The sequence below is a fragment of the Pseudopipra pipra genome, chromosome 16 (genome assembly GCF_036250125.1).
Source record: "Pseudopipra pipra isolate bDixPip1 chromosome 16, bDixPip1.hap1, whole genome shotgun sequence".
Classification (NCBI taxonomy): Eukaryota; Metazoa; Chordata; class Aves; order Passeriformes; family Pipridae; genus Pseudopipra; species Pseudopipra pipra.
This window is the reverse complement of record NC_087564.1, coordinates 1,230,623-1,250,332: the sequence shown is the minus strand read 5'-3', so window position 1 is coordinate 1,250,332 and position 19,710 is coordinate 1,230,623. Positions and strand designations below refer to the sequence as shown.

The 19,710-nt window shown below is 49.1% G+C and overlaps 1 protein-coding gene across 7 annotated transcripts in view; it reads left to right on the top strand.

Moving 5' to 3' along the window:
• Nucleotides 1-19,710, top strand: part of PIGQ (phosphatidylinositol glycan anchor biosynthesis class Q) — a 39,951-nt gene that overhangs the window by 8,781 nt on the left and 11,460 nt on the right. For 3 of the 7 annotated variants that reach the window (XM_064672493.1, XM_064672488.1, XM_064672486.1), the window contains exons 3-9: nucleotides 1,524-1,655; nucleotides 3,082-3,202; nucleotides 9,648-9,774; nucleotides 10,906-11,059; nucleotides 13,672-13,783; nucleotides 15,615-15,695; nucleotides 16,666-16,780. In XM_064672493.1, coding sequence (XP_064528563.1) covers nucleotides 1,524-1,655; nucleotides 3,082-3,202; nucleotides 9,648-9,774; nucleotides 10,906-11,059; nucleotides 13,672-13,783; nucleotides 15,615-15,695; nucleotides 16,666-16,780 — 842 coding nt within the window. Of the gene's footprint in view, nucleotides 1-1,523; nucleotides 1,656-3,081; nucleotides 3,203-9,647; nucleotides 9,775-10,905; nucleotides 11,060-12,085; nucleotides 12,328-13,671; nucleotides 13,784-15,614; nucleotides 15,696-16,665; nucleotides 16,781-19,710 lie in introns of those variants that run through there. The other 4 variants (XM_064672490.1, XM_064672491.1, XM_064672489.1 and 1 more) reach the window with 3 other exon arrangements.

Genomic DNA, 19,710 nt, shown 5'->3' with positions numbered 1-19,710 from the left:
CATCTCCAGGTCATGCTCAGTAATGATCCAAGCAGCTCTACAATTTCAAAAGCAAAGCAGGATACAAGGAATAATGTTGGCGTGTGGAATGACGTAAACTGCAGGACCGTGACAAAGCAGTCCAGGAGAGTAGGTGGAGTGACTAAAAGTGAATGTAGATCCCTGGACCCTAAACAGAAAACAGTGAAACACTGTGAAAATAGTGCAACAACAACTGTGTACAGGAGAGAAGTGATTCAAATCATGTCCACATCAGAGTTTAGCCCCCAAAGCAAACCTGGTGCTCTGTGTTGCTGTTGGCTTCTGCACCCAGTGCTGTCATTTTAACCTACACAAGGCACTATCAGTCCTTGCTTTGTAGGTTGTGTGGCAATAAAAGTAACTCCCCAAAATAATTGAGCATCATTTAGTACTTTTCTTCTGAGTCATAAGAAAAGAACCGTGTGACTGTTTTCTCCCCTACAAGCCTCATGTGAATGTTAACTTTGAAACCTAATTAAGTGCCGAGTGTCGTGTTATCTGCATAATGCTGGTCACTGTGAGGCTGTGGAGAGAAGGTAGAAATGAAGACCCTGAGAAAGGAATTTGAAAGTAATAAAGAAAAAAAGAAAAAAGGATCAATTGGAAGAAAAAAGAAAAGAGGAGGGGAAAGGGACAGAAACTCCACAGAGAGCATTGCTCTTTGTTATACCAAGCTCACACAAAACAGAAACTGGTGATCCCCTCTCCTGTGAGAAAAGGCTGGGACAGTTGGAGTTGTTCAGCCCAGAGAAGAGAAGGCTCCAGGGAGACCTGAGAGCCCCTTCCAGTGCCTAAAGGGGCTCCAGGAGAGCTGGAGAGGGACTTGGGACAAGGGCCTGGAGGGACAGGACAAGGGGGAATGGCTTCCCACTGCCCGAGGGCAGGGTTAGATGGGATATTGGGAAGGAATTGTTGGCTGTGAGGGTGGGGAGGCCCTGGCACAGGTTGCCCAGAGAAGCTGTGGCTGCCCCTGGATCCCTGGAAGCGTCCAAGGCCAGGTTGGACGGGGCTTGGAGCAACCTGGGCTAGTGGAAGGTGTCCCTGCCCATGGCAGGGGATTGAGATGAGCTTTGAGGTCCCTTCCAACCCAAACCATTCAGTGATTCTATGATTGGTAATACTGGGATTTGTGCAGCAGTTACACCATGTTGTGTTGTTGCCCTGCACACAAAACTGCCTTGGCTCCTCTCTGCTGGAGGCTCGGGGCATTGTGCAAGCCCAGTGATGTATCCCAAAGCACAGGCTGGAATCAGGATTGCCTTGTGGCTTCCTTGGAAGAGCAAGGCACGTGGTTTGACAGAGTGGAAATGGGAGGTTGGCTTGTCTGCTTTAGATGCCTTGGTCTGGCAAGGCTCCTTAATTCTGTTAACCTTTCAGAGAGTCCTTAACATCTCTGCTTGCACAGCCTTAACTGTGCACTGAGTGTTTTGCATGGATTTGGGATGCTGGCCTGCCTGCTGCATGGCAAAGGCAAAAGGGGACATTCCCATGTGTTTCTGCAGGGTGCTGAAGTTTTGGCCTTTGTCTTTCTTATGGAGCAAACTCTCAACTTGTGAGCAGCTGGGACATCGCCTGCAGCACCTCCAGGTCATCAGCAGCAACAAGAAGGCTCAAACCCAGACTCAGCTGATGAGGTATGGGGTACATGGAAAGTCGTGTGTGTCTTTGCTCTATTCCTGTCTCCCTTGGGGAGCCCAAACCATGGATCCCATGCTCACACAGCACTATGGGGTCATCACTGCACCCCTTGCTCTACTCTTTTTTCCCAAGCCTTGGAAAGGCAACTGGGATATTGCCCCCCAAAAGCTTGTCCTGCACCCATGCGTGAGTGCTTTGCTCTCACAACTCCCACAAACTCATTGCTTTCCTGTGTGCTGCTGTTAACCAAAAACTGCCATCAGTGTTCAGTGATACTTTCCATAAGAGCAGAAAGAAATGTTCCTTTCTTTTACCCACTCTTTTGGGGAACCTTTTCTTGCAAAAACTCTGACGGCAGTAACAAAGTCAGTGTAAGAGAAAAGGCAAACATGCAGCACAGTGAGTGGAACAGAGCAGAGATCTGAGACAGATATTGAATGCCCTGCGGCCCTTCCACAGCCAGTCTTGTTCTGTGTGCTTCTCTGATCCTGCAGTAATAGACTCCCAGGGAACACTTAAAATAGATTAGCAGATTTGAAGGCCAAAAGTAACTGCGATTGTTTAATCTGATTTCCTGAATAACTCACGTCATAAAATTTCATTCAGAAACTCCAGCAGGGAAGGGGGAACTCAGCAGTCCTTCTGGGTTTGTGTATGAACCCAGAAACACTATTTATTGCCTTGAGTTGGGAAACCATCTGATCTCAGCGTGGATGCTCCAAGTGCTGGTGCCCTCAGGGCTGGTAATTGGTAAATCCCCCCTGAGTACATCTCTACCTTTCAGTCTAACATTCCTCTTTGTAGCTTCAATCCAGTCTTTGCTCCCTACTAAAAAAGGTTTTGTGGTGTGGCAGACTCTGAGTGGCTCCATGTTTAGAATCACAGAATCACAGACTATCCTGAATTGGAAGGGCCCCACAGGGATCATCCATCCAATTCCTGGACCTGCACAGACACCCCAACAATCCCACCCTGGCCCTGGGAGCATTGTCCTTGAGCTCTGTCAGCCTTAAGGCCGTGCCCACTGCCCTGGGCACTGCTGTTCAGTGCCCAGCCACCCTCTGGGGGAAGAACCTTTTCCCGAGATCCAACCTGACCCTGCCCTGACACAGCTCCAGCCATTCCCTGGGTGCTGTCACTGGTCACAGAGCAGAGATCGGAGCTGCCCCTCCACTGCCCCTCATGAAGAAGGTGCAGACTGCCATGAGGTCTCCCCTCAGTCTTCCTTCTCCTGGCTGAACACAGAAGGAACAGCACAGCAGGGAAGGTCAAAAGGTCCCTACAGTGTTCCTCTTCACTGGGTTGTCCTGTTGTCCCTGGGACATTAGGATGCAATGTAAGCAAAGCCAACAGTTGTCTTTGAAACATTAAACACTGTCCTTCCTTTTTCTCTAACACTCTTTCTCGTTCTCCTGCATGCAGGAAAGCCAACATCTTTGTCTCTCTACTGATTGATGTGGCCCTGGGGATCCTGCTGATGTCCTGGCTCTACAGGAAGAACCGAATTGGTCACCTTGCTGACACTCTCATCCCCGTGGCTGACGTAAGTCTGGCCAAGGCTGTTCCTCTTCACCTGCTCTGGGTGCTGAGCAGCTCTCGATGCCTGGGGTAGCTGGAAGGAGGCAGTGCCTCCCACACAAGGGTTTCAGAGAGTCCTGTCTGAAGTCATGCAAATTAGGTCTCCTCGAGAACAGTGAAATCTTCAATCAAGCCTGTTGGGGCTGCTCAAAAAGAACACAGTTCTGCTTTGTATGTGCTGTGCATGGCAATTAGGTGTTTACTGGAGGGCTGCTCCAGGTCCTGAAGGGACAATTATGGCTTGGACAGCTCTGCAGCTGCAGGTTGAGTGGTTATGGAGTCACAGTACTTTTATTTTGTTCTTGAGTCAACAGAAAGTGTCCTCAGATTGTTTGGGGGGAAACAAAGCTGTAACTTGGGCTGAATCTGATAAACTGCTGAAAAGTCAGACTTGATAAGCAGTGCAGCTGTGCTTGTGAAAGGAGTTTCATGGGGAAGTCCAAAGGCTTTGGCTGGTCAGGGTACAAACACCTGAAATCCTGCCTAAGAGCTTTGGGATACAGAGGCTAAACTAGGAAAACTTGCTGTGTCTTGTGATTCTGTCAAACATAGCTCCTCTTGCCCACGAAGATCTCTCAGCATCAGCAGAAATTCATGAGGAGCAAGTCTGACTCACACTGTCCTGCTCTTCTGGTGGCTCATTTTAGGTGCAGAGCTCCAATATATCTGTTTAGTGGCAATAAGGAACATATAATGTACTTCAGAAGCTGGAGACCAGACCACTAATCTGAGGTCAGCTCTGTCTTAAGAGCTTCTGTGTCTTGGGAATACAAGTGCAGCCAATTTTGAGCCCTGCCATGCAGCTGCACAGCCTAATCCTTTCTCTGCCCACTTTTCTTTCATTTCTGAGTGGATCTTTCCATTGGTTTCTTTCTAGCAGCTGGAGAACATCTTCTCTCTGCTCTTTCTCCAGCTTCTTCATTCTGATTAGAGAATTCCAGCAGCAGTTTATCTTTCCTACTTATGCTGCGTTTCCTGAGAAGGGCTTCCATTTCCCTTGATGATGATCTGCTTGGTCTGTGTCTAACCCTTTAATTGTTGCAACCCATCAATCTCTGATCATGACATGCTGTGCTTTCACAAAGTGTGTATGGAGTGTCCAGCATAGCTGTGGATCACGATTATTGCTGTTCTTCTTATCTTCCATAGTCAAACTTTCAAGGATAGCATGTTTTAAGGATTGCTGCAGCCACTGTTCACCAGCAGTGGCAGGTAGAAAGGACCACATTTCCTGCAGGAGCTATACCCTACAAATATTTTTCTAAGCCTTATTTCTAAGTCTTTTCCTTACAACTGGAGAAGTTTAGGTTCCCTAGAGCTGTCTCTATGCGATTATTGTAAGTGCCCAGCTCTCAGAAATCTGATTTCTTAACAAGTCTGCAGGGAAGTGGCTTTGGCTGCATTCCTGGTGGCACAGGAGGCTCCGGGAGGGATTCCATCTGCCCAGTGTCTTTGGCAGATGGACACTCTCTGTGCTCCAGGTATGTCCAACCCCAGCACCTGTCCTGGACAGGCTGGCTTCTGAGGTTGCTTGTTTGTTCCTCTCTCAGTAATTTAGCTCACCTGTCACTCAGCTCATGCATCAGTGTCAGTTATCTCCACAGGCCTCCTACGTGTGTGGACTTGGTTACCTGGCTATCACCAGGAGCTGTTTGCTTTCCTTCCTGGAAGTGCTGACTCCTCCATGTGTGGGGGGCCCTGATAGCCAGTCAGTGCCTTTCTTCCCTGTTTATCCAGGCTTATCAGTTCGGGCCACTCACAACTCTCCTTACTTCCCAGCCTTACTTTCTTCTTTCAGGCATATTAGGCTGTGGACACAAAATCATTTGGAGTCCTTTTACTGCCTTTGCTGGGCATTGATTTATATGCATATTCTGCAGGCCTTAAAAATGCAGATCTGAGTGATCCCAAAATATACCGATGACTTCAGCATGTGCTGTGCAAGCCAGCTCCGCTTCTCTTCCAGTATGACAGCAAAATCTCCCCTTAGCCATTCAGCAGTAGGTTTCCTCTGTGCTGCTGAGTGTCCATCTGGAATGCATTATTCCCATCACTGGGGCTTTCTCAAGTGCTTGTGTTTTGCCAAGTTCAGTAACAGAGCTCCTGTTCCTTCCCTAAAGCTCCTTCTCTTCTGCTTTTGAGCTGTGCCCCAGATCTGCTGATGGCATTGGCCTTACACTTCTGTGTGTTAGTAAATAGAATATTGGATATATCATTTGCCCCAGAGGGTGGTGGGGCACTGAACAGGCTCCCCAGGACAGTGGGCACAGCACCAAGGCTGACAGAGCTCCAGGAGTGTTGGGACAACACTCTCAGGGACAGGGTGGGATTGTTGGGGTGTCCCATGCAAGGCAGGGTCCTTGTTGGTCCCTTCCCGCTCAGGGTATTCCCTGATTCTATTATAATATGATTATTATGTACTCTAATATATTTTAAATCATACATAACCTTATTTTAACCTCACTGATTTTCCTATTGACAAACTAACCTTATATAACATATAACCTCATCGGTTTGATTGATTGATTTTAATATTGACAAAATTACAGCTGTGTGGAGCCTGGATAAACTGCTCATTTTTTTGCCTAGCAGACATCTCTCTGGAAGGAGGGAGGTCCAGGTGGGGTATTTTGACTCTCAGCACAGGTCACACAGTCAGCTGCTGCCAGGAGGCTCAGTCCCTGTTCCCTGGCCATCATTCCTCATCCCCTGATGAAATGGTTCTCAAATCAGCACTTAGCTGGCAATTGTTGATGCTGCACAAGGCATCCCACTCTCACAGCTTGAGGAGCTGTGCTGTGCTGGCTGTAATAACAAGTTGCTTTTGTCAGGCAGTGAGGCAGATGTGATTCACAGACACCCAGGGAGCCACTGGCAAGGAGCTGTGTGCAGTACCAAGGACTGATTTTGGAGCAGGCTTTCAAATCCAAGAATGGAAAATGGGAATAATCTTCTCTCTGTAGGTGCCCACACAACTCCTACCTTCCTCCTTCCCCTTGATCCCACCAGGCTTGCCAGTGGTTGTCCCTTTTCCACGACAGCCTTTTTTCAGAAATACCTGACTCAAAGCACTACACTCGCTTATAAACTACCTTCTGTTTCTTTTTTACCTCCTTCATCTCTTTGATCCTCACCAATGTCTCTTTTTCTAAAGCTGTAATCTCTTTGAAACAGTTAAATATTTATCATGGATCGTGCCTCCAAAAGCCTTACTGGGGCTTGGAGATAATTGGATGTACATTCCTACTCAGCCTTGTTCCGCTGATGCATAAACAAAGCAAGCAGAGAGAACACTTCCTGGAAAATATTTATAGATGGTAACTTGTAAAATAGTGTGTCTTAGAGCCCCAAACACCTGCAGCAGACACAGGCAGGGGTGTCTGGCAGCGAGAGCTTTGGCTCTGTGTGCTCCAACCTGCACCAGATAGAGCCATTAAGGCTTCAAGGTCATCAAATCCCACAATCAACCAGCACCACCACTGTGTTCAGCACTAGAGCATGTCCTCAAGTGCCACATCCACATGCTTTTTGAACACTTCCAGGGATGAGGACTCCACCACTGCTCTGGGCAGCTGTGTCAGGGCCTGACCACCCTTTCCATGAAGAAATTTTCCCAATATCCAACCTAAACCTCCCCTGGCATAGCTTGAGGCTGTTTCCTCTTGTCCTGTCCCTTGTTCCCTGGGAGCAGAGCCCACCCCCCCCCAACTCCCCGTTCCTGTCAGGGAGTTGTGAGAATGAGAAGGTCCCCCCTGAGCCTCCTTTTCTCCAGGCTGAGCCCCTCCAGCTCCCTCAGCTGCTCCTGCTGCTCCAGCCCCTTCCCCAGCTCTGTTCCCTTCCCTGAAGCATCAGTGGGTTTCCCGGTGCCCTGTGTGCCCTTATCCATGTCACATCACCATCAGTCCCTCTGCATATGGAAACGAGAAAGAGAATGACAGTAAAGGGAATATTTCCACAGTGAGCTCATCTAACCCTTGTTAGCTTCAGTCTCTCTCCAGTTTGGTCGTGTCCCTGCACCCTGTTATGAAACACTTCAGCCCACTGTGTGTGATTTATTAATACTGCCCACATTCAGTATTCATGACTGCAGGAGGAGAATTGGCCTCCCAGTCACCTTTTCTGATTCTCCTGGCTATCGATCAATCCTAAAATATCTGTTTGGAAAACAATCTCCAAGGTTATGCCTTGGGACTATGCTTTGGGAAGGCTTGCCCAGGTAAATAACAGCAAGATAGGGCACCTTCCCAGGGCTACGTGCCCCTGTCAGGGTTTAGCAGCACCTCTGGGACTGGCAGCCTCCAGAAATACTGCCTGCTGAAAACCAGCCTTGCTGAAGGACTGCTTTCAAGCATTTAAATATTTCATTAAAATCCCCAAATGCTTTTTCTAAGTTACCAGTCCAACACTTTAAATATTAAACCCAGTCTATTTATAAAGCAGCAAACGCTTCCCAGCCACAGAGGTGAGCTCCATGGGATCCAATCAGTCCTGACTTGCAGTGAGACAGAGGAAAAATGGAGGGAACAGAAAGACAGCCTTTTGGAGAAGTTAGAGATGGAGCCATTAATTTTGCCACTGCACTGAAAGTAAATATTTACAAACTCATTTTGCCAGGATCTTGGTTGGTTGGTTAATAAAGAAAATGGAATCGTTCCTTGGAAACAATTTCCTTGTAGGGAAATTATTCATATGAATGATGGGGAAAGTAGGCTGCAGTACTTGAGGGAGTGTGGTTTGGTGGTTCTACATGTGGGCAGTTTTCAGTGCCCTTCACTTGCGTGGACTTAACTGTCAATGGGATTTTTGGAGGTAGAAGGCTTTTCCTCACGATCTGTTCATGTGGGACAATGTCAGAGGTCCCTTCTTCCAGGTATGTTCCCCAGCTCCTTGCTGAAGGTTACCACTCTCAGCTACCTCAGTTCACAGCCTGTAAATGAAGTTCATCTCTGGTTTCAGCTCAGGAGAGTAGGGCAGGTGAGAAGCACCAAGCAGCAGAGCCACTGCAAGGGGAGTGTGGAGTAGTGGGGTGGAGAGAGAAAATCAATAAATAACATCAGCCCGGGATGAAATCACCAGAAATTGTGAGTCAAAGCCCCCTGTGAAGGGTCTGGAGCACAAGTTTGAGGTAAGGAATAACAATCCCAGAGCTGTGTTTTGGTTTGTTCTGCTGCATTGAAGTGGCAGCACCCAGGGCAGGGGGGAACATGTTCTGGAGCTCAGCACCAGAGTCCCTTGGGAGCTACACCTCCAGTCCTGGGACAGTGTTGGTCCCTCATAACAAGAAAGCCATGGAGGGGCTGGAGCATGTCCAGGGAAGGGAACGGAGCTGGGAAGGGGCTGGAGCAGCAGGAGCAGCTGAGGGAGCTGGGGGGGCTCAGCCTGGAGAAAAGGAGGCTCAGGGGGGACCTTCTGGCTCTGCAACCCCCTGACAGGAGGGGGGAGCCGGGAGGGGTCGGGCTCTGCTCCCAGGGAACAAGGGACAGGGTGAGAGGAAATGGCCTCACGTTGTGCCAGGAGAGGTTTAAATTGGATATTGGGAAAACTTTTTCACGGAAAGGGTGGTCAGGCCCTGGCACAGCTGCCCAGGGCAGAGGTGGAGTCCTCATTCCTGGAGGGACTTAAAAGATGTGGATGTGGCACTTGGGGATGTGGGTTAGTGGTGGCCTTGGCCATATTAGGTTAATGGTTGGACTTGTTGATCTTAGAGGTCTTTTCCAACTATAATGGTCTCTGATTCTGTGATTTGGGGACAAGCTCCATTAGTGTTTTTCATCAGTGATTCAGAGGTTGCTTTGTTTCAGGAATGCCATAGGTACCTCTCCATGGAGCCTCCAGAGAGACACAAGAGTGATAGGCAAGAGCAGTGCTATAAGCAGGGCTAATTTTGCCTAGTACACCACAGAGTATCAAGAAATTTTGTGTATGAAATACATTTATATAATCATGTTTTCTACCCTGCACTAAACACATAAAGGTTGTTTGTAAAAATTCACTGCACTGCCATCTTCCCCCCTTTTACAATCCTGGCAGCCTTCCCCAAGCTCAGCTCTGACTTTTTAGTTGACTGTCTCCAGAAGTCCATTTGTGCACCAGCATTTGCCATCTATTTCCAGAACTCTCATTTGACACTGTGCAAGTCTACCAGAGGTGACACAGTTTCATGTTCCCAGCACTGAGACCATGGAAGCAGTTCAGGTTCCTCTCAGCTGTTGTGTTTGAGTCAGTAAGGAGTCAGTGAAGGTGCAGGTCTGATTTGACTGGTCGGCTGTAAAGTAGTTGTTTGGATTTTTTTCCATGGGTTTGAAGGTTGTGGTAAGAATCCTTTGAGGGGGCAGCACCAACAGTGCACAGTTCCTGTTTGGTGTGGTAGCACTGTTTTATCTCCAGTCCCTACTTCCCTGTGTTTGCAGCATGTAGCTGAGGAGCTCCAGGACCTGCTCCAGTGGCTGATGGGAGCCCCAGCTGGACTGAAAATGAACCGAGCTCTGGATCAGGTTCTGGGCCGCTTCTTCCTCTACCACATCCATCTCTGGATTAGTAAGTGCAGTTGTTTAACTTCCCAGCCTCCCTTTTCATCTCTTTCCTCTGAGTGTTTAATGTTTGCCTGGAGGTGAGTAATGAATCAAAATGCTCTTCTGCAAGTACAGACTTGTCTTTGAGTCTTCCTGCTGTGGGAACTGAAGCCAAAGTTGGATTCCCACACAAGGAAATCATGCACATTAAGCAAAGTGCTGGTATTGATGCTCTGCAAGAAGTGCAGATCACCATGGAGCTTTCTTGGTGTCACTGGTGGTGGGTGTCCAAGGGAAGGCACCTCTACAAGGTCTGACATAGCATTTACATGGCCTTTGCCATATGGAAGGCAGCTGATGGGGTAGGGATGAGGAATGTGCAGGGATGCAAACACCAGCCCTGTTCTATTCCCAACTTGAGCTTAGTGCAATTTCATTTCAGGTTCCCCCTTGAAATAACACCCCCCTTCTGTCCTTGGTGGAGGAGTACAGTCATGATGGACATGAACCCCATAGTTATTATACTGCTTTACTTTGCTCACCAATCAAGTATGGTCTTGTTTGTGTGACTTTGCCCCACTTTAGTGATGAGACTGTTTCTCCACACTGTTTTGTTTTATAAAAGCCATATGGGGTGGCTTTTGTGGGAAGGGCAGGAAAATAGAAATGGTTGCAGTAAATGATGATGTGTGCAGTTAAAAATGTACTTGAGAACCCAGACACAGGTGTAGAAAATCAAATGTTCCATCCCTGGAAGTGTTCAAGACCAGGTTGGATGGGGCTTGGAGCAACCTGGTCTAGTGGAAGGTGTCCCTGCCCATGGCAGGGGATGGAACAAGATGGGCTTTAAGGTCCCTTCTGACCCAAACCATGCCATGCTGATTCTATGAATCACATGTGGAGCAAGTGGCTGCTCTGTTCAAGGTAAGTGTATCCTCCCCTTCCTCACAGAGCTGCCACACCTCGACAGAAACCTGGGCTGAAAGAGAGTTTTAGTTGGCCCTCCTAAAAAGGAGGTGACATCTAAAGGAGCTTTCCAGCTTCACTTCCATGTTTTCACGGCTCTGGTTTCCGGAGCAGCGTTCTAGAGTAGGGGGAATCAGACTTTTGAGAGTGCCAGGGGGATGTGACACTGACCCTCTGACGTGTCCACCAGGCTACATCCACCTGATGTCGCCCTTCATCGAGATGATCCTGTGGTATGTGGGGCTGTCAGCCTGTCTGGGCCTCACCGTGGCTCTGTGCATCCTCTCCGACATCATCGCGCTCCTCACCTTCCACATCTACTGCTTCTACGTCTACGGGGCCCGGTGAGTCCTTCCCTCCTCGCTCTGGCTGGGGACAAGGGCCACAGAGCCCTCAGGCCTACCTTCAGCTGGTGGAGCATTCAGTCCTGATGGAGTGCTTTTCAATTCACAGTTTAACCAGCAATTAATTTATTAATTCTTTTATGCTGGTAGAAATGGTGGCCACAGTAGTACAAGCAACCTGTCTTTCACTTCTCCTGTGTTTAAATATTTATTTATCGTGGTAGTGACCTGGAAAAATAGAACTACATGACAGGCAGAGGACAGGAAAGCTGTTCTCCCCATCCCTTTGATTCAGCCGTATAGTGCTCTCCTCAGTTGCACCCTGCCCAGTGATTTGGAGGGGAACTGGAGGAGAGGAGGAGGAGAGGGGAACTCTCATAACTCTGGAGAAGCCCCTGAGTCCCTGTCTCTTCACTGCTGCAGAGGTTCTTGTGGAGCACAGTTGCCAGGTTTGGGGTTACAGCATGGCTGTGACACCATCCTGGTGTCATTGTCTGTCCCTCCTGGAGAGCCCTGTGGCCTGAGAGCTGGGGGAGTGCAGGGGGCTTTGGGGCACATCTAGGGCATGTTGAGGTTCCTGTGCAAGGAGTGCCCATCACTGTGCTCTGTTCCTGCCTCCTTAGCATGTGCTGCACCAAGGAGTCACTCAGGCCATGGGACAACAGCTGAGCCTGACAGGGAGGTGGGATACAATAAATAAAGGACCTTTAGGCTTATAAGGTACAGAATGGTCATTGTCCCTCCCCATGCTTTACACTGCAAACAACAGAAGAAATAGCAAGTCTTTAGATGAGTAGTTTAGGGAATGGTTGGAAATATTGAGACATGATTTATGAGTCAGGTCTGTTGTGAGCACAGGGCTTACACTCAAAATCATGTCAGTGATGGGGAGTCTCTTCCCAACACCTCTAACTACTGGAATCTCTCTGCTGGTCTGTGAGGAGTGGCCTTGCTTCTCCTAATTGTGTAGAGAGTGGAAGTAGGAAAAGCATTTTCTCAGCTGATTGCTCTTCCCTCGAGCTGCAGGGAGCCAGCCAACCCACCTCGTGTTTGTCAGGAGTACAGAGAGCTCTGTGTTACCTTGGCACTGGCACTGAGCTGCCTTGCTGAGCCAGGTGCCCCCATGGAGAGCCAGGAAGGGACAGCAGTCACCCACAGCCACCACAGCACCTTGAGTTCCCACAGCTGCTGGAAGAATTTGCTGGTTCAGGTGCCGATGAAGCCCAAGATCCCCTTGTGAAGCAAACCAGAGAGTGAAAGGAGAGCAGGCAAGTGTGTGCAGGCAGCCAGGGCAGGTGGGGCAGGTGCCACCACAGCAACACCCGCTTGGTGTCAACGTCAGGGTGTGCAGAGAGTGCGTGGCCTCAGTCAGAGCCACGGACAGGTGTGTCCCAGAACCTGGAGGAGCCTTCCTGGGCACCCTCCTGCCCGGGCATCAGTGCAGGGAGCTGTGCCTGTGGTCTGGGGGCACCCTGCCAGTTCCTGGAAGCAGCTGGTGTTCCTCAATCCTAGAGATTCCTCTCTCGGATGAGACTCCTTACCTCTGCTTTCACAAAGCTGATGTGAAATCTGAGCAGCCTCCATGCCTTAGCTACTCTGGTTTACCAGTCTGGCTTTTGTGGCTCAGGCTTCCTCAGGCTCAGTTTTGCCCCACAGGTTGGCTGTGTCCCCTTTCTTTACATCCCTGTATGTTGGCACTTCTGCCCAGGGCTCTCTGTGCCTCTTCTCCATCCCAGAAGCCCTTTATTCCTTGATGTTATTCCATAGAGGGATGTCTGTTTCACATCCCTTGCCATGCCAAGTTTCCCTCCTCATTGCCATTTTTCTGGGAGGGAAGTAGCTCCAAGTGTCATAGCACCAAGTTCATGAATCCTGAGGAAGGGATGCAGTAGGGGCCACCAGCCATTTCCTTGATCTCTTCCCCCTCTTCAGGATGTTTGGAGCTGTGGGTTACTAGAGGAGGCACAGGGGATCCAGTCCTCTCTCTTGTCTCTGTGCTGCAGAGGCAAAATTGCATTGCATTGACTCAAGGAAGGGGGTCAGACCTTGGCCAGCCCTGCCATGGGAGGGTGTGAAGAAATGAGGGGAAGGGACAGATCTGAACTGGGGACACACAGATGAGCCTGGGGGAATGAGCTTGCTGCTTCTTTTCATAGACTCATGGCCTGGTTTGGGTTGGGAGGGACCTTAAAGACCATCCATTTCTACCCCCCTGCCATGGGCAGGGACACCTTCCACCAGCCCAGGTTGCTCCAAACCCCGTCCAACCTGGCCTTGGACACTCCCAGGGGTGGGGCAGCCACAGCTTCTCTGGGCAACCTCAGGGCCTCACCACCATTTGCTGCCAGGATGGTGGTGCCATGGTGCTGGCAATTGCTGCAGCCCCAGGACGTGGCCTGGCCTTTGCCCTCCAGTGGCCCAGAGCTGGCTGCAGTAGCCCTGTGCCAGGGCCAGCCCAAGTACACTGACTGAGCCCTTTGTCTGTGCCATTCTCAGCTGATCCCTTTTGCCACCCCATGTGGGCAGGTGGGTGGGCACAGGGCTGTGAGGCTATTTGGGGCTGGGGCTCAGGAGCTCCCAGCTCTGATGCCCACAGTGTTCTCTCTGCTCAGGCTCTACTGCCTCAAGATCTATGGACTGTCATCCCTGTGGCGCCTGTTCCGGGGCAAGAAGTGGAACGTGCTCCGGCAGCGGGTGGACTCCTGCTCCTATGACCTGGACCAGGTAGTGCTGCAGCCCTGGGCTCACTGCAGGACCCTGCCCACGGGCCGTGTGACCCTGTCCTGCTTCATCCAACACTGAGACAGAAGCCAGGGGAGGCTTTGTGGTGCTTGGAACAAGGACATGCCCCAACACTGCGTCCATGGCTCTTCTGCTGCCCTGCAGCTGCCCTTCCCTTCCCCTTCCCCAACCTTCCCAAACCTTCCCTTCATTCTCAGAGGGCTGAATCCCTCTGAGCCCCTGCCCGGGCCCGCGGTGGGTGCTGCAGCTCCCGGCAGTCCGGGAGCCTGGAGCGGGAACGGGGGAGGGCTGGAGGCCGTTCCCGATGCGGTGCCCGGCAGTGTTGCCACAGTAACAGCCGTGGCAGCGTTTCTATTAAAAGGCCCGGTTTCATTCACGTCGTGCTGGAGCGGGGCCCACTCGCTCTCACTCAGGCAGAGGTAGCTTTTGGTCGAGCGCTGGAAGCTCTTTTTAATTCTGAAATGCCACACAAACATCCAGCAGAGCCTGAACTGCTCCTTCTCTGGCAGCTGCAACATCACTGAAATCATACAATAATATCTGGGGGCTGCCAGGGTCGGTGCTTCCTGCCTTTACAACAGATAACCGTGAGCTTCTTGCCCCACTGCTGGGCTGGTTTTGTTTCTTTGGAGAGTAAAAGCCTCCGTGCCAGCTTTGCATCAGGGCTCGGTCCCTGTGTACTTTGAGGAGAATTGGGTTGGCACTTCAGGCTTCATCCTGCTGCTCTGGAGACCAGTGGGAATTGTGTCGTTGGCTGGGGAGGAAGAGACGTTTAAAGCAGACCTTAAAAGACTTTTGGAGGTTTAAGTAACTGCAGTGGAGTGACAGAGGAGGGGAGAAACAACTGCTGTGAGGAGACTGGGTTGGATTGTGATCTATTCTTGGTTGTGAGCCTAAAGCTGGGGTGCTGATCCACCTCTGTGATGTGGCTGGTGGGTTCTTTTTTTTCATATCCCACAGCCATGATCTCTTTTTGCAAAAGTGGCAGTGCCCTGTGCTCCTAGGGCTTCTCTGTTCTGGAAGTGGTGACTGAAACTTAAAGAATCAGGTCCCTATTTATCATAAATGTGCATTTCTCCCAGTTGGAATTAGTTAGACTTACACCAACTGGGCTGACCCAGAATAAAAATAACTTTTTGTGTGGGCAGTGGAGCCAGTGACACCTGCTTTCCATGGATTTTTTTCTCCTTCATCCACTGAATATTGCTTCCCCCACCCCAGTAACTCCAGCTTCTTCCTTTCTCCCAGTTTCCCACTGAGCAAGAGGCAGAATTCCTGTGGCTGGTGCCTCAGGGAATGTTTATCAGCCAAATTCTGACAGCTTTTAACCAGGTGCCCGTTCTGCTAAAACAAGGAGGAACAAAAGTACTGCTCAATTCTCTACAAAATTTCCATCCAAATTTCCTCTTCTTTGTTCCTTTCCACAGTTTTCTGCTGAAAACTGATCAATGGTTCTAAAACTTTTGTGGATATGGTGGGAACAAATGGCAAGATCATGTAAGTCTTGTTTCCTAAGGAAGCTGGGCTGAAATAGGAAATCTTGAGTGTTGTCTATAAAGGAAAAGTGCTGTCAGGATCCAGCTTTTATTTATCTTCTCAAACATACTCCTAAAATAGGGAGCCTTCTAAGAAGGCCCAATGAGAGGAGGAATACTGAAAATATCCCAGGTAGCATCATTATTCACATAGGCAGTAAAAAAACACATTAAGGGGTCCTGCAAACTTCTGCTGCCTCACAGCCTCCTGGTTTTCATTTGTAATGTGTTTTATTTTGCCATTGCTCTGCTCATGACTGTGTTTCCTTTTTCCCTAGTTATTTATTGGCACTTTGCTGTTCACCATCCTGCTGTTCCTCCTGCCTACAACTGCACTGTATTATTTGGTGTTTACCCTGGTAAGATTTAACCCTTGAAACAAGTCATATACTCTCTTCTGAGAGAGTAAAAATTGGTTTCCTAGACATTTATTGTCATCCATAAAGAAAATATAAATTTTGGGTGTCCTAGGAAGGATTCTCACACAGCTCAAGTGGAATTCAGGATGTATGTTTGTGTTTCTCCAAAGGGAATTCCCAGCAAATCCAGGCCAGCAGGACAAACTGTTTCCCTCTATCTCTCAGAAGCTGTTTTTCTATCTTTCCATCCCATGTCTGAGGTGACAGCCCCTGTGGTTTGATCCAGAACCTTTTTTCAGGGAATAACTTGCTGTGTTAAATGCTCTCAGCCAGGCTTTGCTCAGACGCTGCGACTGCTTTTTCTTTTCTTCCCCCAACATGACCAGTCTCTCCCCAGAGCCAAATTTTCCACAGACAGTGACAATCACATGCTTTCAGCATCTTTTTTGAGCCTTCTCTTTTCAGATGAGCTTGGCAGCAAAAAATAACTGCAGTGTGACAAAAGGAGGTGCTTTAATCAGGGATAGAAGACATGGAGCAGGGAGCTCATTCCTGACTGCTCTGCTCTTGCTTAGCCTCTGTGTGGGGCAGAAATAAGCTACTTCAGCTCTCTTTTGGAGAGGGAAAAGTTGACATTCAGTGGTACACAGTGCTGGAGTTGACTAGAAATGGGAGAATTTGGGCTTCCTTTTCAACTGTGGCTGTCGAAAGTGGAATAGGTCCCACGTCCTTGCAGGACTGCAGCCATAGGAGCTTCATTCCAGTTACACCTGAAAGCTCAGATTGCCAAGGATCCTCACACAGGGTTTGGATGCTCAGCACTTCTGGACATCAAACCCACTTTGGGAGGCTTTAGCTCAGCACACAAGACTTTGGCTTAGCCCACAGCAATGTCAGATCCCAGCTCAGCTCATGAATTTCCAAGTGTTTCATCTCCTGTTTGCTATTTTCTGTTACACTGTCTTTGTAGCTCCGATTGCTGGTGGTGATTGTGCAAGGCCTCATACACTTGCTCGTTGACCTGATTGACTCTCTGCCCCTTTATTCCCTGATCCTTCGGCTCTGCAGATCCTACAGGCTCGCAGGTAAGTCCCTCAGCTCTGCCCCTAAAGCAGCCCAAGGATTTTGCATTATACTTTTAATTTTGATGCCCTGGGTCACTCCTGAATAATAAGGTGCAGTGGGGGCAGGAAAGAACCTGAGGCTTGAGTCATGCAGGTGTCCCCACTGTTAACCCTGCAAGGAGCAGGGTGAGGATGTCAATGGAAAGAAATCTGATGCTGAAGCAAAATCACGAGCACCTTTACTCAGTCCAATCCTGTGGCAGCTAAAAGTGACATCCAAACAAGCACCATAAACGAGTTCATCTTTTGTTCCAGTTCTAGAGAACCAGGTCAGATAAACTTCAGAGAGTTACACATGGCATGAAGCTGTGTCAGGGGAGGTTTAGGCTGGATATCAGGAAAAGGTTCTTCCCCCAGAGGGTGGTGGGGCAATGGCACCCCAAGGCTGCCAGAGCTCCAGGAGTGTTTGGACAACACTCTTGGGAAGGGATGGGATTGTTGGGATGTCTGTGCAGGGCCAGGGGTTGGATTTGATGATCCTTGTGTGTCCCTTCCCACTCGGGATATTCCATGATTCTATGAAACAAGCCAATAACTTTGGCAGTTTGGGCTCTGAAAAAAGCCAAATCACAAAAATACTTGGAATATTGGCTGTTCCAAAGGGCTGGATCTACAGTGGCTGTGAATCAATGGAGCTGTTTCAGCTCTGTGCTGACCTGACCGACTGAAGTCCTGAGCTGAGAAGTTTGGATTAAATTCAAAGCTCTGGGCAGAGTTCAGATCATCACTGTCTTTTTGAGACTAATCTGTCACCATTTTGAACTAGTAATTGTTTGCACTTTGGGTAACCATAAACCATGGCTGGCACCAGAGTAAGGCTCATTTTGGAATGGGTTTGACTGTCGACAGCTATGGTCGATCTAGTTACAGTCAAGCACATCTAAATTATTATCTCCTATCCATTTAAAGAGCATGCAGCAGGAATTTAACATGGGAGAAAGAGCTTGATCATCACTAAACCAAGGCTAGTCATCAAAGTCAGGAGGAGCTTGAGGCAACCTCAGCTTTGTCTGTTGGAGCAGTGCCACGCTCAGTTTTGGGAAGGTAGAGCTGAGCCATGTTACCAACTCTGCCTGCAGCAGGTTCCTATGAATTTCCTGGCAGAAACTTCTCAATCCTTCAGGGCTGTCTTTGGGGAGATGCTGCTGAAGAAAACCAAGCCAGTAAACAGCAGGTCACGGAGCAGAGGGAAGTCTCATTCCTCTGAGAGGTGTATCACTGATTTATCCCTAGAAGTGTTCAGGAAACAACTGGATGTGGCACTCAGTGCTGTGGTTTAGTTGACATGGTGTTGTTCAGTAAAGGGTTGATCTTGATGATCTTGGAGGTCTTTTCCAACCTCTTCTGTGTAAGGCCACATATTCCCGTCAGTCTTGGAATGCTTCTCATTCTTGCTCAGCCAGGTACCTGCTGCAGGGTAACAAGCCTCCACCCAGGCACAGGGTTGTCTTCCCAGATGAGTTTCTTTACTGATCCTGCAATGCCATGTTGTCTGTGAGATGAAGAGGCAGCTCTGAGCATTTCTGCAGCCTGTGTTCCTGCCCCAGCACAAAGATATGGCATTGCAACAGGAACAGATGGAGCAGTTGAATCTAATTCAAAGGACTTCAGAGAGTACACATCTCCTGGTGTCCTCACTGCTTAGGTTCTGCCTCCCTTTTCAGACCCAGAACTTGAATAAGACACCCTCTGGCATGTGTTACCGCAGCTGATTTTACATCAAGATGGTTCTACCAACATGAATGGATAGTTTTTCCTGGTGGGAAAGGTTTAGTGTCATGTTTGAGCTCAGTTCACTCATGGCATCTGGCCTCCAAGTTCTTTACTCGAGGGGGCTTGCAAAGAAGGCTGGAGAGGGACTTTTTGCAAGGGCAAGCAGTGACAGGACAAGGGGGAATGGCCTTAAGCTGAAAGAGGGTACATTTAGATGGGATATTGGGAAGAATATGTTCCCTGTGAGGGTGGGGAGGCCCTGGCACAGGTTGCCCAGAGAAGCTGTGGCTGCCCCATCCCTGGAAGTGTCCAAGGCCAGGCTGGATGGGGCTTGGAGCAACCTGGGCTAGTGGAAGATGTCCCTGCCCATGGCAAGGGTGGGAAACTAGATGAGCTTTAAGGTTCCTTCCAACCCAAACCACTCCATGATTCAATGACTCAGTGAATTGACAAAATACCCCACTGATGAAGCCTGGGCTAGGGTAGGTGAATGATCCATCCACACACCAGAAACTAAGCCCATATTTGCTTTCCACACATCCAAAGTGAAATATTTGTGACTTTAAAAAGCCTTTTGTGCATCCATCAGCTGATGTCCTCTGTACAAGAGTTGTGTCCACCCAGTGTCAGCTCAAGGGGTGCCACCTTGGTTGGGATGTGGATTCATAGGGTAAAGTAAGGCATAACAGTGAGTTTGGGGGTCTCAAGAGCTCTGCCCACACACAGGTTACCAACATGCTGTTTGATTGTGAACAGGCCAGTTCATTTTCTCTGTGCTTCTCTGTCCCAGTATTCCCATCCCAAAGGTTGGGACAGGTTTTGTCGTGGTTCTGTAGGACCTGTCGTGCTGCTGTCTCCATGATCAGTGGGATACAAACAGGCAGTGAGCTCACTTTAGTGTGCTGTCCTGTGAAACAAAGCAAATGAGTTCATGTCCTGGTCTCTCTTGTGCCACTGATGGTGCCTTTGTACAGAAGAAGCAGAACTCTGAGCTCTGGAGTTGGCTGGAAATCATGGAATAGTTCAGGGTTCTTCTCTGCTGGAGTGACCTGCAGGAGACTGAGCCTTCCTGCTCTCCTGGGAAGTGCTCAGACTTCTGAACACTGTAGGAATCTGTAGGTCATTCTAAAATAAATTTATGGCCTTTTCCTGCATATATTTTCTTAGAAGTTTCAGTC